General features: G+C 20.5%; 1 protein-coding gene across 1 annotated transcript; it reads right to left on the bottom strand.

Moving 5' to 3' along the window:
- Nucleotides 1–260: 260 nt before the first annotated feature.
- Nucleotides 261–15982, bottom strand: LOC122508628 (monocarboxylate transporter 12-like; the record flags this gene model as incomplete). The annotated part of the gene is given in 7 exon segments (XM_043622088.1): nucleotides 261–481; nucleotides 975–1328; nucleotides 3621–4254; nucleotides 6048–6191; nucleotides 8871–9665; nucleotides 12844–13518; nucleotides 15799–15982. Coding segments are annotated over 5 exon segments (2059 nt in total), but the record flags the coding sequence as incomplete, so codon positions are not given.
- Between the last annotated feature and the right edge of the window lie 454 nt (nucleotides 15983–16436).

The following is a 16436-nucleotide window of genomic DNA, read 5'->3' on the forward strand; positions in this document are numbered from 1 at the left end:
TGTTAATATTGTATTAAAAGTAATTAAATTCCTTTCAGAAATTTAATTAAAATTTTTGAAAATAATTGAATTCTTTCGAGAAGTTTTATTGAAATTGCATTGAAAATAATTGAATTGTGTAAATTTTTTGAAAATAATTGAAATTTTGTCGAGAATTTTATTAGAATTTTTGAAAATAATTGAATTTCGGAGAATTTTATTATGTATAAAAATAATTGAAATTTTGACGAGAATTTTTTTAAAATTAAATTTAAAAATACCTGCGAGTGGTGGCATGGAAATTGCAGCGACACTCTGAAACATTCTAACGAGTCCATAGGTGGATGATATTTTATCAGTGCCATATTGATCAGCGAGAAGAACCGGAACCAATAGAAACCAACAACCCAAACAAAGTCCATACATCCCAACGGAACACGCTAAAACGTAAAACGAATGGGCCATTGGAATCGCTAAAACTGCCACTCCAGCGCCTACAATACTGTGGAAAAAGAAAAACAGATTAATTAGAAATTCATTCAATTTTCACATTATTTATAGAATTTTATTTAAAGATAAATTATTTTTAATTCCTAGTTGAAAATTTAATTTTTTTTCTCAATCAATAATTTATTTATTTATTATTTTTGCAAAAATTTACAATTCTTCGAAATAATTCAATTATTTTCAAAACTTTTAATAAAAATCTACAAAAGATTTTCAATATTTTCGAAAATTTTAATAAAAATCTTGGTAAAAATTAAATTATTATTGTATAATAATAAATAATAAAATTCTTCACAAGAATTTAATTATTTTTCGTCGTACAATTTTAAATAAAATTTATCTGAAAAATTCAATTATTTTGAAATATTTTGAAATATTAATTCAATTAATTAATTTTTAAATATTTTTAAATTAATTTAATATTAATTAATTTTTAATATATTCTTGAGAAGAATTAAATAATTTTCAAATAAAATAATATTTACTACCTTCCAATGTAACCCTTTCGTCTATCAAAGAGTTGCAAATCCGAGAGCCATCCAAGTCCCAGTCTTCCGCAAAGATCGAGTGTAGCGGAAATTGCAACGAGATAACCAGCTTCCGATTTCGTGTAACCTTTCGCGTGAACATACGCCGGAAGATAGTAGAGCATATAAGGACTTCCGGTCGACATTAACATTACCGACAGACACATCATTATAAATTCAAAATTCTTTAAGAAACTCAAATCAAGATATTGCGCTATTCTTTGTGCCAATGATTTTTTCACTTCTTTTTCTTCCATTAAATTTTCAATTTGCACCGCTTGCGGACAAACAGCAGTCACTGACGATCTCAATGATCTACAAACAAAAAATTGTGTTTAAACTCATTTATTGATGCCGAAATTCAATTATATTTAGAAATTTTAATAAAATTCATTGTAAAATTCAATTATTTTCATAAATATAACAATATTCCTCAAGAATTCAATTATTTTAATAATTAATAAAATTCTTCGCAGAAATTCAATTATTTTGAAAAAATCTAAAAAAAAATTGTCGTCAACATTTCAAGTATAAAATCAATAAAATTCTTCACAGAAATTCAATTATTTTGAAAAAATCTAAAAAAAAATTGTCGTCAACATTTCAATTATCTTTATAAATGAACAGCAAAATTCTTCGACAAAATTTAATTACTTTCAGGAATTTTAATAAAATTCATTGAAAAATTCAATTATTCTCATAAATAATATTATTCATTTCAAGAATTCAATTATTTTCAAAATCAATAAAATTCTTTGCAGAATTTCAATTATTTTTAATACAATTAAAATCGAATTTCAAAAAAAAATTGCAATTATCGTTAAAAATTTTATTGTAATTCTTTGAAAGAATTCAATTATTTAAAAATTTGTTGATAAAATTGTTTATGGGAATTTGAAATAAGAAACTTTCAATTATTCAGTAAATTATTTATTTTTGTATTTAAATAATTGAATTCTCGTAAAAGAAGTTTTTTTCAAAAGTAATAAAAATCTTCTCCGAAATTCAATTATTTTCAAAAAAAATTTAAAATAAAACAGCTCGAAAGAAATTTAATTACTTTTAATACAATATTAACAAAAAATCACAGATATTTATTTGAATATTTTTCAAAAATCTGAATAAAATTCATCGCAAGAATCCAATTATTTTCATAATTAATAAAATTCTCCGGATGAATTTAATTGTTTTCAATTTGAATAAAATTTATCTCTACAATTGAATTATTTGCAAAAAATACAAAATTTTCTGCAAAATTCAATTATTTTCAATTGAATTTAAAAAAAAATTCTTTTGACTGAATTCAATTATTTTAAAAAATTTTAATACTGGAAAAAATTTGATTAGTACAACTTTAATTTAATTCCTTGAAGAAATTTAATTTTTTTGGTGAAAAATTTGAATAAAATTCTTAGCAAAATTTCAATTATTTTGAAAAATTTCCCTTAATTCAATGATTTTCAATTATCTACTATTTTAATAAAATTTTACAAAAGAATTCAATTATTTAAAGAAAATTTTAATAAAATTCTACGAAAACATTTAATTATTTTGATAAATAATAAAAATTTTACAAAAATTAAATTATTTTACAAATTTTACAAATTATTTACAAATTTTTTATACATTTCTTCGCAGTAATTCAATTATTTTCATAAATAATAAAACTCATTGCAGAATTTCAATTATTTTTAATACAATAATTTTAATCAAATTCCTCTAAAAGTGTAATTATTCTTAAAGAATTTTGTTAGAATTCGTCAAACGAATTCAATTATTTAAAAATTTGTTGATAAAATTATGTAAAAGAATTCAATTTAAAGAAACATTTAATTATTCAATAAATTATCTATTTTTGTAATTAAATAAATAAATTCTCGTAGAATTTTCTAATAAAAATTGATTTAAAAGTGAATTTCAGTTATTGTTATATATAATAATTGAATTTTGGAGTAGTAACTAATAATTCCAACTTTTAGAAATAATTGAATTTTGTAAAGGTTTCAAATTAAAATCTTTGGAAAATTTGAATTTTTCATACTTTTAATTAAAAATTTTATGGAACTAATTTTTTTTTAATAAGCTTAATCGAAATTTTTGTAATTATTTCAAGTTTTTATTTTCTATTGTATATTGAATTGAAGAATTTTTTATTAATTTAAATTTCACGTAAAATTAAATTGTAAACAAATGCATTTAAAAATTCTCAAAGAAGAACTTTTTTAATAATTATTAAAAATAATTGATTTAAAGAAGAATTTTTGTTTAACTATTTATTTGAAAATGAAGTTATTAGTGTTTTTGAATAATTTTACAATTAAGGAAATTCGTAAATAAATGTAATAGAACATTTTTTTTTTTGAGTATCTAATAATTTTCATAGTGAATCAGAATATTCTTTAGAGTCAGGGAAATAGGCGAAATTTTCTTTGGAAATGAGAGAAAAACAAAATTAAATTTTTGTGGCAACTCTGAATAAACTAAATTTAGTATTTGATCAATAAATGAAGGAGAATGGGGTAAAATTTAAAAATAAACAAAAAAAAAAGATTATTATTCAATGAATTAAAAAAATTAGAAATTGAATTAATTGAAAAAGAAAATTACCTTAGAGAAGATCTCGCCTTATAAACACAAGTCGAATCAGTCGAAAGATCCTCAACGCTATGTAAAATACTTGAACTACGAATTTTTGGCAATGGCTTTAAACGTAATCCCTCGCCCATTATATCCTTCTCCTCTTCACTGTCAGTTAAATCCAATGTGACAGTATTATTATGATGGAAAAGTTCATTTAAAAGATTATTTTTTGTCGTCGTATCATTTTTTGCAAATAAAAGATCAAATTTTTGTTGCTGCTTTGTTCTTGGTAGAATATCAATAATATCGTCAATTTTATTTTCATTTATTTCTTCGTGTTGCTGATGCTGTTGCTGCTGCTGTTGTTGTTGTTCTTCTTCATTATTATTAACAATAACAATTGACGGTTGTTCAACGTAATTATTTTCCAATGGCCGATATAAAGTTGCACTAACGCAAACGTGTAGCATACAACCGCCTAGTAATAATATTGTCCCATGAAAGCCAAAATTTGTTATTAATGTTTTAATCATAAGTGGGAGAACAAAACTACCGGCTGCAGTGCCTGAGACACAAATTCCATTGGCAAGGGCGCGATGCTTGTCGAAATATTGCGATACTAAAATAATTCCTGGAGTTGTTGATAAACCACCGCCAATTCCTGGTAAAAAAAGAAAAAAAAGAAATTGGTTCGTGAAAAATTATTTTTATTTCAAAAAATTGAATTTTTGAATTTAAACTTTTAAATAGCAAATTTTTTTTCAATTCTTTCATTTGCAGAAAAAAGTTAATACGTACATTAGAAAAGTAGCAAAATAATTCTTCAAATCAAATTATTATCAAAAAATTTTTTTTCTAATTCTCTAAAAAAATTTAATGATATTAAACACCAAAAACTTAAAATTTAAATTTTTGGTTTAAAAAATTATTTTTAAACTTCAAATATAAATTTTTATAAATTTTGTAATTAAAGAATTCAATTATTTTTAGAAATTTTAATAAAAACCTAGGAAAAAATTCAATTATTGTCATGAAATAATAACAAAATTCTTCACTAAAATTTAATTATTTTTAATAAAATTTTATCAAAATTTATCTAAAGAATTCAATTATTTTAGAAAATATTAATAAAATTTTTCAAAAAAATTCAATTATTTTTATAAATAATACAATTCTTCTCAGTAATTCAATTATTTTCAATTTCTATGAACTTCATTGTAGGAATTCAATTATTTCTTATACAATTTTGACAAAATTTCTCGATTAAACACAAGCATTTTTTAAAATTTTAATAAAATTCTTACAAAGAATTTTTATAAGAATTTAAAATTTAAAAAATTTAAATTTTAACAATTTATAATTTTTGAAAATAATTAATTTCTTAAAATTGCAAATTAAATTCTTTTAAAGATTTTTGTCAATATTTGAAAAAAAATAATTGAACTCTTTAAAGTGATGAAGTTTATTCAAATTTTCTTTTAAAGAAATTCATTCAAATTTTTGAAAATTATTGAATTCTTTCGTGATTTTTTTGTTAATATTGTATTAGAAATTAAAATTAAAATTTTTGAAAATAATTAAATTCTTTTGTAGAATTTCATTAAAAATTCAACTATTTTTGATTCGAATTTAAAAGAAAATCTCGATAGAATTTAATTAACTATTTTCAAAAATATGAATAAAATTTTTGACAAGAATTGAATTATTTTCAATTCAATATAAAAAGAATTTTTTTTTTTTGACATAATTGAATTATTTAAAAAATTTTAAATAAAATTCCTTGAAAGAATTAAATTATTTTCAAAGATTTTAATCAAATTTCTCTAATGAATTTAATTAATATTAATAATACAATTTTAATTAGAGTCGACGAAAATCTTAATTCTTTTAAATATTTTAATACATTTTTCCTATTCATAGAAATTTAATTGTTTTTAATTTTCATAAATTTTACTATAATATTTCAATTATTTTCTACACAAATTTTTATAAAATTCTTTATAAGAATTCAAATATTTTGAGAGAGTACAATTGAATTCAATTATAATCAATACTTTGAATAAAATTCTTTATAAAATTTAAAATATTTTGCTGTATATTTTTAATTCTATTTCTCAAAAGAATGAAATTATTCTTGAAAATTATAATAAAATTCTTCGCAGAAGTTCAACTATTTTAAAAAATTTTGACAAAATTCTTTACAAGAGTTCAATTATTTTTGTAGATTATAAAATTCTTCGTAGAAATTTAATTATTTTAAATTAATAATTTAATGAAATTTCTAAAAGTAATTGAATTTTCATTTAATTCAATTTCAATATAATTACTTGAAATAAGATTTTGAATATTTTCAGAAATTTTGATAAAATTCATTACAGGAATATTCTATTATTCTCATAAAAATAATAGAAATTTTTTTTAAAGAATTTTTTCTCTTTCTTCTGCTTTTCTTACCTGTAAGAACACCAAATGTGAAAAATAGATGAATTAATCGAGTGGCAAAGTAGCTGATGGTGAGTCCAAGAGCGCAGAAAAGCCCACCGACAAAAACCACAGCACGGCAACTGTATTTTTGGCACAACATGCTTGTCACTGGTGCTAGAAAATAATTAACGAAAATAATTAATTTAGATTTAATTAATTTAATTTTAGTTAATTTAATTAAATTCAATTTAATTAATTAATTATATGGGCGAAATTCTACCTTTAAAAAAATTATTTTTTCCTTCAATTTTAAAGAAGAAGAATTATTAATTCTTAAATAGAAAAATAATTTTTCTTTTCTATTGAAAGTAAAAAATTTATTTTATTTTTTAAATATTTTTTATTTTATTTAGAATAAATTTATAAAAAAGAAATTTTCTTTTTTTTCAGATTCCTAATTAAAGAAAGACAATAATCATCTACCGAGAAAAAAGTGAGTAATAAATGGTTTGATTTTCATTTTTCGGTTTCGATTTTTATTTCTAGAAAAAATTGAAAAAGTAAAAATAATTTCTAGAAATAATGAAAAAAGTAATTTTTTTAATAAAAGAATTTTTTTTATTATAAAAGAAAAATCTTTTTCTTATAAAAGAAAACAATAGCGAAAGAAATATTAAGGACAACAAGTCTGATTATTTTTCTCGATAGTTTAAAGAGGAAAAAAAGTTGTCATTTTGTTTGAGAAAAAAAAATCATTGCAATTTAAACGATGGATATATTTTTTAATGATTCTTTGAAAAGTCTTTGGAAAATATTCAATTTCAATTCAAGGTCGAGTAGAAAAAAAGGGTTTTTCTTCTTTTTTTTTCTTTGAAACCTTGATAATCTTTTTAAACACTAATTAATAGTCTCTTCAAAAAATTGTAACATAGTATGTTGGAACTTAAACATGCAATCATAAAATCGATGCAATTAAATTCTAGATGATGAAATAAATGAAATAAATATATCATTGCACGATGATAATGATAATTCATTTATTTTATTTCTTATGAGAGTAGGTATTATTAAATTCATTTGATTTTCCAAATAAATAACAAATTTGTTTCTAAATTAATTTTTGGTAATACATAATATTTATCGACTTTTTAGATAATTTTTATTTTTTTATAAATCGAGAACAAAAAATTATTTTTCACAATCAAGATTTATAAGACTTATAATATAGTTTTTAAATTATAATTTGTTAAATACAAATTGGAAGTAGGTGGAAATTTAGATAACAGATTTAATTTTGATTGAAATTTAAATCAAATTCGAAAATTCGATATAGGAACATTAGATAATAAATTGAAATTTCATTCGATTAATCTTTTGATACTATCAAAAGATAAATCCAACGAAATTTCTACCTAAGATGGATTATGAAAAATTATGAAAATTATGAAAAATTAGTTTTTTAATTCTATAAAAAGTAATTAAATTTTTCAAGAATTTTATTAAAAAATTGACATCTTAATAATTTAATTTTTATAAACAAATTGTATCATTTTATAATTTTTATAGAATATAATTTAATATTTTACATGAAATTTCTTCAAAAATTTGAAAATAATTTTTTAATTTTCTAAAATAAATTTTACAATTTTATAAATAATTGAATTTTTGAAATTGACTCAATTTTATAATTATACTTTAATTATTTTTTAAATAATTGAATTTTTGAATTATAATTGAAATTTCGAAAATTTTAAAGAAGGTATTTTAATATTTTTTGAGAAATTTATTAAACGTTTTGAAAATTAAGAAATTTTACCGAAAAAAAAGATTTTAAATAACCAGAAGGAAAAAATTTAAATAATTAAAAATAATTAAATTTTTACAAAGTCTTTACTATTGAAAAAAAAATTAAATTGTTTCAATGGATTTATACAACTTTTAGAAAATAATTGAATTCTTTCATGAAATTTTATTAAATTTGTATTGAAAATAATTCAATTCCTGCGATAAATTTTACTATTTATAAAAATAATTGAATTATTATTATTTATTATTTATGAAAATAATTGAAATCTTGCGAAGAAATAATTAATCAAAACTTTTTCAAAATTCTGAAAATTTAGTTTTTGAATTCTATAAAAAGTAACTTAATTTTTAAATTGACATAATTAAATTTTCATAAACAAATTGAGTCATTTTCTAATTTTTCTAGAATATAATTTAATATTTTACAAGAAATTTCTTAAAAATTTTGAAAATAACTTTTTATTTCTAAAATAAATTTTACATTTTTAGAAATAATTGAATTTTTGAGATTATCTCAATTTTAGAATAATACTTTAATTATTTTTCAAATACCTAATTGAATTTTGGAATTATAATTAAAATTTCTAAAGTTTTAAAGAAGATATTTGAATATTTTTCGAGAAATTTATTAAACGTTTTGAAAGTTAAGGAATTTTGCAGAAAAAAAGATTTTAAATAACCAAAAGGAAAAATTAAAATAATTGAAAATAATTGAATGTTTACAAAGAGTTAACTATTTAAAAAAATAATGGAATTCTTTTATATGAAATTTTATTAAAATTGTATTGAAAATAATTGAATTCTTGCGATGAATTTTACTATTTATAAAAATAATTGAATTCTTGTGAAGAAATAAAATTTTTTTAAGATATAAACATTAATAATTAATTATGTACCTACTTAATAAATGAATTTTTTAAATTCTGATTATGAAATTATTCAAAAATTTATTTTTGAAAATAAAAAATTTTGTAATTTCCATAAAAATAATAAATTGAATATCACGAGAGAAAGAGAAAAAATAGTGGAGAAAAAAATGCAAATTACCTAATGCGAGACAAAGACAGGACAAAATTGCCGGTATCCATGAGGCGTAGGTCGCCGATGAATCCTTAAATGTTTCCATCACCTCGAGATAGAGAACACCATAGGACTTGACCAATCCAGCGACCCAAAATTGAACGAAAAATGCTCCAAAAACCACCACCCATCCATAACCACCGTCCAATGGTACAAAATTAGGATTTTTAATTTTCCCCACCGAACATTCGTCGTCTTTCTTCTTTTTCTTCTTCTTCTTCATCTTTCGCCATTTCTTCTGATTAATGGAACATTGTTTTGTTGAGCGCAATTCACGCGATTTGGCAATTAATGGACGTGCAGTGAGACTTGATATTGTTAAAAGATTGTCATTGTCATCATCGTCGATTGTTTCCGGTGGACTTAAGCGCGTCGGTGGCGGTACAATTGACGTTGAATTTGCCTGCACTTGAACAACTAATGATGCCGGCCTTTTTGTTGTTGTCGGTGATAATAATAATGATGATGTACCGCCAATGCCCGCCGATGAATTTAATTCATAAACTGGTGCCGAATGAATTGAGAATAATGAGCCGAGTTGATTATGTTGGTTCATATTCTCGTCCATGGCGGTCGGACCGACAATCTCCTGAGACGCGGTCGCGGCCGGTCCTCGATTATCATTAACCGATCGACACGAGTTTTGAAAACTCCATTCACGAGGCAACGACATATCACTGTTGATCGAATTCCGGCACAAGAACCGGGATACATTGGAGATTCTTTCTTTGGTACTTTGGCTTTTTTCACTTTAGAACTGCCCTGTAAAAAAGGAGACAACAAAAATTACGATTATTTGGGTAGTTGATATTTTTCTTCCCTAAAAAAAATGATTTTTTCTTTTCACTGACAATTTTGTCGTCTTTTTTTTTTAAAAAAACAGTTTCATTATTTTTTCATAGATATTTTGATTATTTTCTTCGGCGAATTTCTCTTTGAAAAATAAATTAGATAGAATTTTTATTTAGTATTAGGAATTTACAATCTAAAAATTGTAACTGTAAAAATTTTACAGTCGCGTATAAATTAAATATTTAAAATTAATATAAATTAACTTTACAATTGATTTTTTTTCGAGAAAAATTCTTTTAATAGAAAATAGAAATTCAACAACTAAATTTCAATTCTTTTTCTAAAACTTATTTTTTTTACTCAAAACTTTAAATTTTTTTTCTATTTCAACAATTTTTTGCATTAAAAAAGAAAAAAAGATTCTATTACCTAAATAGAAATTAATTTTCAATTCTTTTTTCTTAAACTCAAATTAAATTGAAATTTTTGATAAAAAAGAAGTTTAAAACTGGAAATCAAATTCAACTTTTCTTCTAAAACTCAAAATTATATTGAAACTTTTGAGTTAGAATAAAGTATAAAAATACTAATATAAGGAAATTCAATTTCAATTCCTTCTCACGCTCAGAATAAATTCAAACCTTTTTGAAATAACTTCTTCAACATTATTTTCATATTTTCAATTCAATTATTGTTTTCTAGAATTTTTAACTAAAATATTTCTTTAAATCAATTATTTTTAATAATATTTCAAAAAGTTCTTTGAAAATTATTTCAAATCCATTTGTTTACAATTCAATTTTACGAGATTTCGATTATTCGGAAATTCTTCAATTAAATATATATATTAGAAAATAAAAGCTTCAAATAATTTAAAAAAAAACTGAATTAAACTTTTCCAAAAATTTGATTATACAGAATTGTTAGTTAAAAGTATGAAAAATTTAGATTTTCAAAGATTTTAATTTCAAAATTCAATTATTTCTAAAAATTAACGTTATAATGCTTTTGATATTCAATTATTATCTAAAATTTTAAATAGAAATTCCTTTTTAAATCAATTTTTATTAGAAAATGCTTCAAAAATTCAATTATTTAAATACAGAAATAAATAATTTATTGAATAATTGAATATTTCATAAAATTCAATTCTCATAAAGAATTTTGTTAATAAATTTTTAAATAATTGAATTCTTTCGACAAATTTTAATACAATTTTTAAGAATAATTAATTATTCTAATAAGTTTAAAGAATTGCGAAGAAATTTATAAAAAAATTTGGAAATAATTGAATTCCTGTGAAATTTTTTATTATTTGTGAAAATAATTAAATGTTTGGGTAGAATTTTATCAAAAATTTTTATAAATAATTGAATTCTTTTGGAAAATTTTATTAAAATAGTAGATATTGAAAATTTTTGAGAATAATTTAAATTTTGCAAAGAATTTTATTAAAATTTTTGAAAATAATAATCAGTACTTAATCAGTACTTCGTACAACTGAACATTCTTTGTTTCCCTCCCGTTTAAATTGAAATAAAGAAATAAACCTTTCAAATAAAATTTACTTTCAATTCTTTTTTCTCCAATTCAAATTAACTTGTAATTTTTGTTTTAAAACAATGTTTAAAAATTCTGCTTATTGGCAATCCAATTTAAAAGTTTTGAGAAAAAAAAGTATAAAAATTCTCAAATTTAAATTAAATTCAAAATTAATTCCTAATTAAATTAATTAAAAACACAGTTAAAAAATTATACTGAATGGGAATTCAATTTTAATTTTTTCTCCGACTTAAATTAAATTGAAATTTTTTTGCTTAAAGAAAAGAAAAAACATTCTACAAAATTTTCTTTTTCAATTCAAAATTGAATTGAAAGTTTTGAGTAAGAAAAAAGGAGGAAAATGGTTGTAAACGGAAATTAAGTTTTAATTATTTTTGAAAATTATAATTAAATTGAAATTTATTTATTAAAAATATACAAAAATTCTGCTAAATAGAAATTCCATTTTAATTTTTTTTCGCAATTTCAAATTAAATTAAAATTTGTGCTTGTAATTGAATAATTTAGTAAAAGAATTAAAAATTCTATTGAATGAAAAATTCCCTTCAATGTGGGAATTTTTCGAAAAAAGTAAAAATTTATTTTTAAATAATTGGATATTTTGGTAAAATATTTGGAAATTTTTCGTAATTGTAATTGAAAATTTGGTTTAATGAAAATTATATTAAAGAAAGATTCTTTTCAATGTGTCAATTTTTTTTAAATAATTGAACTTTTTCGTAAATTTATTGAATATTTTGGTAAAATAATTGGAAAATTTTTCGCAAAATAATTCAATAATTTAGTAAAATAACAATTTTATTCGAATAATTTGATAAATTCCAATTCTTTGGTAATATAATTGAAAATTCTACTGAATGAAAAATTCTCTTCAAAATTAAATATTTTTTTAAAAAGTAATTGAAAATTTTATTCAAATAATTCAATATTTTGATAAAATAATTGAAATAATTTTAATTCTAAATGAATATAAATTCATTTTAAACAATTTGTATACCTAAATTAAAGTGAAACTCTTTTAAACAATAAAAATTCTGCTAAAAGAAATTTCTACTTTATTTTCTTTCACATAAATTCATTTTTAGGAATTAATTTCAATTTGTTATGAAATTTATAATTAATTTCTGAAAAATTTTTTGAAGAAAAAAAATTCATTCTATTCTTTTTAAAATTAATTTAATAGTTATGAAATTTATAGTATTTGATTTCAAATTGTTGGGAAATTTAAAATTAATTTCAATTTGTTATGAAATTTACAATTAATTTCTTAAAAATTTGTTGGAGAAGAAAATTTCTCTCTATTCTTTCAAAAGGCGAAAAAATCAATTTTTACGTTTTCGAATGATTTTTTAAAATTAAATTATCTTTTGCATAAATTCACAATCGAAAGAGGGAAGAGGAAAAATAATATTTGACAGAATACAAACAAAGGAATGATCCATTTTCTTCTGGATAAATGGAGACGACAATAAATTGTGTGTGAGAAGAAGAATAAGATAATTGCGATCAAATCACAGGAAGATTAAATAATGGAATTGAAAAGAGGGAAAAAGAATTTGAAAATTTGACAAAAAAATATCGTCACCTCTCTGTTTCCTCGATGTCCTTCGCCCCTTCCCAGATGATTGTCAACCCTCTTTCGTCGTTTTATTGGCTCTAGCTCGCAATGGCCTTCGACAGTAAAATTTATTTCTCCTCTATATATATATATATATAATTAACTATTTCCTATAGGCAAATAAGCCACAGGAATATTTTTTCTTTCTTCTTCTTTTTCCTTTCTCCTTTCTTTATTTGAAGTGAAAATTATAACAGAGAAAATACACTCTCACTCTCACACACACAAACAAGTATTTAACTCGTTGCGGAAGAATTTCTTGTTTTTTTTTTGTTCGTCTTCTATTTTCACTTTTCCTTTTTTTCCCTTTTCTTCTTCTTCTTCTTATTGTGAATTATAAATGGGAATTTCTTTAATTTTCTATAAATGTATATTTTATTTTTTGAGGGTGAGAGAAAGAGAGAGAAAGAGAGTGATAGAAAGTACACTTGCGGCGAGTGTTCCTCGGGGTTGTTAGAATTTTTTCCTTCTGATGATAATCGGGTAAATATAAACGCTGTTGAACCTGATGCGCAAGCGTTCCATTGGTTTCGAAGCGGAAACTTTCCAGATCGATAGCTGGAAATGGAAACGCGAAATAAACTGACGCAAATAAAAAATTTGTGTATCAAAAGAAATACATCTCGAAGAGTTCACTGTCACCTGAAAAGTCAAATGAGAAGTCAAATTATCATGGAATTAATTTTTCTTTTCTTTTCTTTCATTTTTTTTTTTGCTCCCCTTTTTGATAATAAAATAATACTCGAAAAATTAAATTTTCTATTTTGTTCGCTATTTTCTTCTTGGAGAAAATTTTACTTCCTTTTTATAAGAAGGGAAAAAATCAAAAATTAGACGAAAATTATTCTTTAATTTAAATTTAAATGTATTTTTTATTTTTTTCACAAAAGGGAAAAATTTGAACAAAATAAATTTTGAAAGAAAATTAATTTTTGAAGCAAACTATAAAAAAAATTCTCATTGAAAGTAAATTTTTGAAGCTATAAATTCAACTAAATTAGATAATAAATTTAATTTAATTTATTTAAATACATATATTCAATTAAACAGTAAATAATTTCGAATTTAAATTTTGATAGAAAATAATTTTCTATAAAAATTTTATTTTATTTGAAAGTAAAGAAGAAAGAAAATTAAATTGTTTTAAAAATAATTTTGTTGCAAATTAAATTTTGATAGAGAATAATTTTAAAACATATTAAATTATTAGAAAATAATTTCAAAGGAAATTAAATTTTTGAAGTAAATTAAAGTTCGATAGAGAATAAATTTGAAACATATTAAATTTTTGAAATCAAATTTTGATTACAGAAAATAAGGAAATTACATTTTTGAAGTAAATTAAGTTCCGATAGAGAATAATTTTGAAACAAATTAAATTTTTGAAATTAAACTTTTTAGAAAATAATTTTGAAGCAAAATGGAATTTTGATGGAAAATAATTAAGAAGCAAATTAAAATTTTCGATGGAAAATAATTTTTAAACAAATTAAATTTTGATAGAAAATAAACTTATAAAGCAAATTAAATCTTTAAAAAAATAATTTTCTATAAAAATTTAATATTTTTTTAAAAGTAAATTTTTAAAGCAAAAATAAATTTTTTTTTAATTTTTAAAAATTTTATACCTAAATTAATTTTAAAGGAAATTACAATTTTTGAAGTAAATTAAATTTCGATACAGCAAATTTTGAAGGAAATTCAATTTTAAAAACTAAATTTCCTAGAAAATAATTTTGAAGCAAACTAAATTTTGATGGAAAATAATTTTGAATCAAATTAAAATTTTGATAGATAATAATTTTGAAGCAAATTAAATTTTTAAAATTATATTGTTTAGATAATAATTTTATAGCAATTTAAATTCTTGAAATTATAATGTTTAGAAAATAAATTTGAAGCAAATTAAATTTTTAAAAATATATTGTTTAGAAAATAATTTTTAAACAAATTAAAATTATGAGAGAAAATAATCTTTAATCAAATTAAATTTTGATGGAAATAAATTTATGAAGCAAATTATATTGTTTAGAACATAAGTTTCTGTAAAAATTTAATTTTGTTTGAGCGTAAAATTTTTAAAGAAAATTAAATTTTTCAAAAAATAATTCTGATGAAAATTAAATTTTGATGGAAAACAATTTTGAAGCAAATTTAATTTTGATGGAAAATAAAATAATTTTCTGTCTATTATAGCTTGAAATTAATTAAAATTAGTTCGATTTAATAAATTTATTTGTAAAATTATTAAATTATTTTACTGCATTTCAATTGGTTCGAATTAAAGTAAATTTAATTCGTTTATAGCTTGAAATTAATTAAAAATTATTACGATTTATTAAATTTATTTATAAAATTATTAAATTTAATTCATTTAGCTTAAATTTCATTTACTAAATTTAAATTTGAAATTAATTTAAATTGTTTTAATTTAAAGTGGTTTTAATTCCATTAGTTTGAAATTAATTTAAATTGGTGTTCGATTTATTAATTTATTCATAAAATTATTAAGTTTAATTCGTTTAGTTTAAAATTCATTTAAATTGGTTCAATTTAGAATAAATTTAATTCCGTTGGTTGAAATTAATTTAATTAACAAAAGAGTGATAAAGTAAATAAAATTAGATTGTATTCGAAAATTTTACTTTTTTCAAAAAATTTAGTTTATTTAATTCATTAGATTATTGTTTATTAACAAAATAAATCAATTTTTACTGAAACATAATTTTGAATTTATTTTAACAATTTTCTTAATTAAAATTATTATTATTATTTATTATTTTGTCGTGGCAAATTTTATCGAATAATTTTAATAAATAAAGTATTAAAAGTTTGAAATATAAATTGTTAGATAAAATCGATAAAATAAATAAAGAGGGAAAGTAAATAAATAGAGAAAATAAAATTTGAAATGTAACTTACAAATGACTTTTTAAATCGACGACTTATGTTGGTTCTGTAGAGTAGCAAAAATTCTTTTCATCCCTAATCATTGTTTACTTGTTCAATTAATAAAAACCTGTTAATTAATCAAAAAAAACTCTGGCTGATTAAATTTGTTCCATCAATTGAAAATTACAATATAATATTTGTTTCGTTTCAAACATTTTAAACATCGAGATCCAACTACGATTTCTGCAATGTAGAAGAATATAAATTATTTTCATAATTAAAAAATATAAAAGTAATAAATTTTTGTGTTTAAAATAACATTTTTTTCCGAATCTGAAACTTAATTAAATTAATTTTATATATAATATACAATAATTTGTAATTTATATGCGCGAAAATAACGTTAATTTTCTCTTTAAGGTTATGTCACAATTTCTATTCGGAAAAATATTAAAAATTACTTACTCCAATTGAATAGAAACAAATATTTTAATATTTGGAAAAATTTTTGGTTTTTCAATTTTTGAAAATATAATTGCCAAATTGTTGATTATTTGGTTTTAAAATCCAAAAAAAGAGAGAAGAAAATTTGTATTTCAATCGCACATGTCAGAATTTATGAATGTAAACAAAACTTGAACACAACTGAGTTCAAATTAGAGACGAGA

This window comes from Leptopilina heterotoma, unplaced genomic scaffold (genome assembly GCF_015476425.1).
Source record: "Leptopilina heterotoma isolate Lh14 unplaced genomic scaffold, ASM1547642v1 Lhet_55, whole genome shotgun sequence".
Classification (NCBI taxonomy): Eukaryota; Metazoa; Arthropoda; class Insecta; order Hymenoptera; family Figitidae; genus Leptopilina; species Leptopilina heterotoma.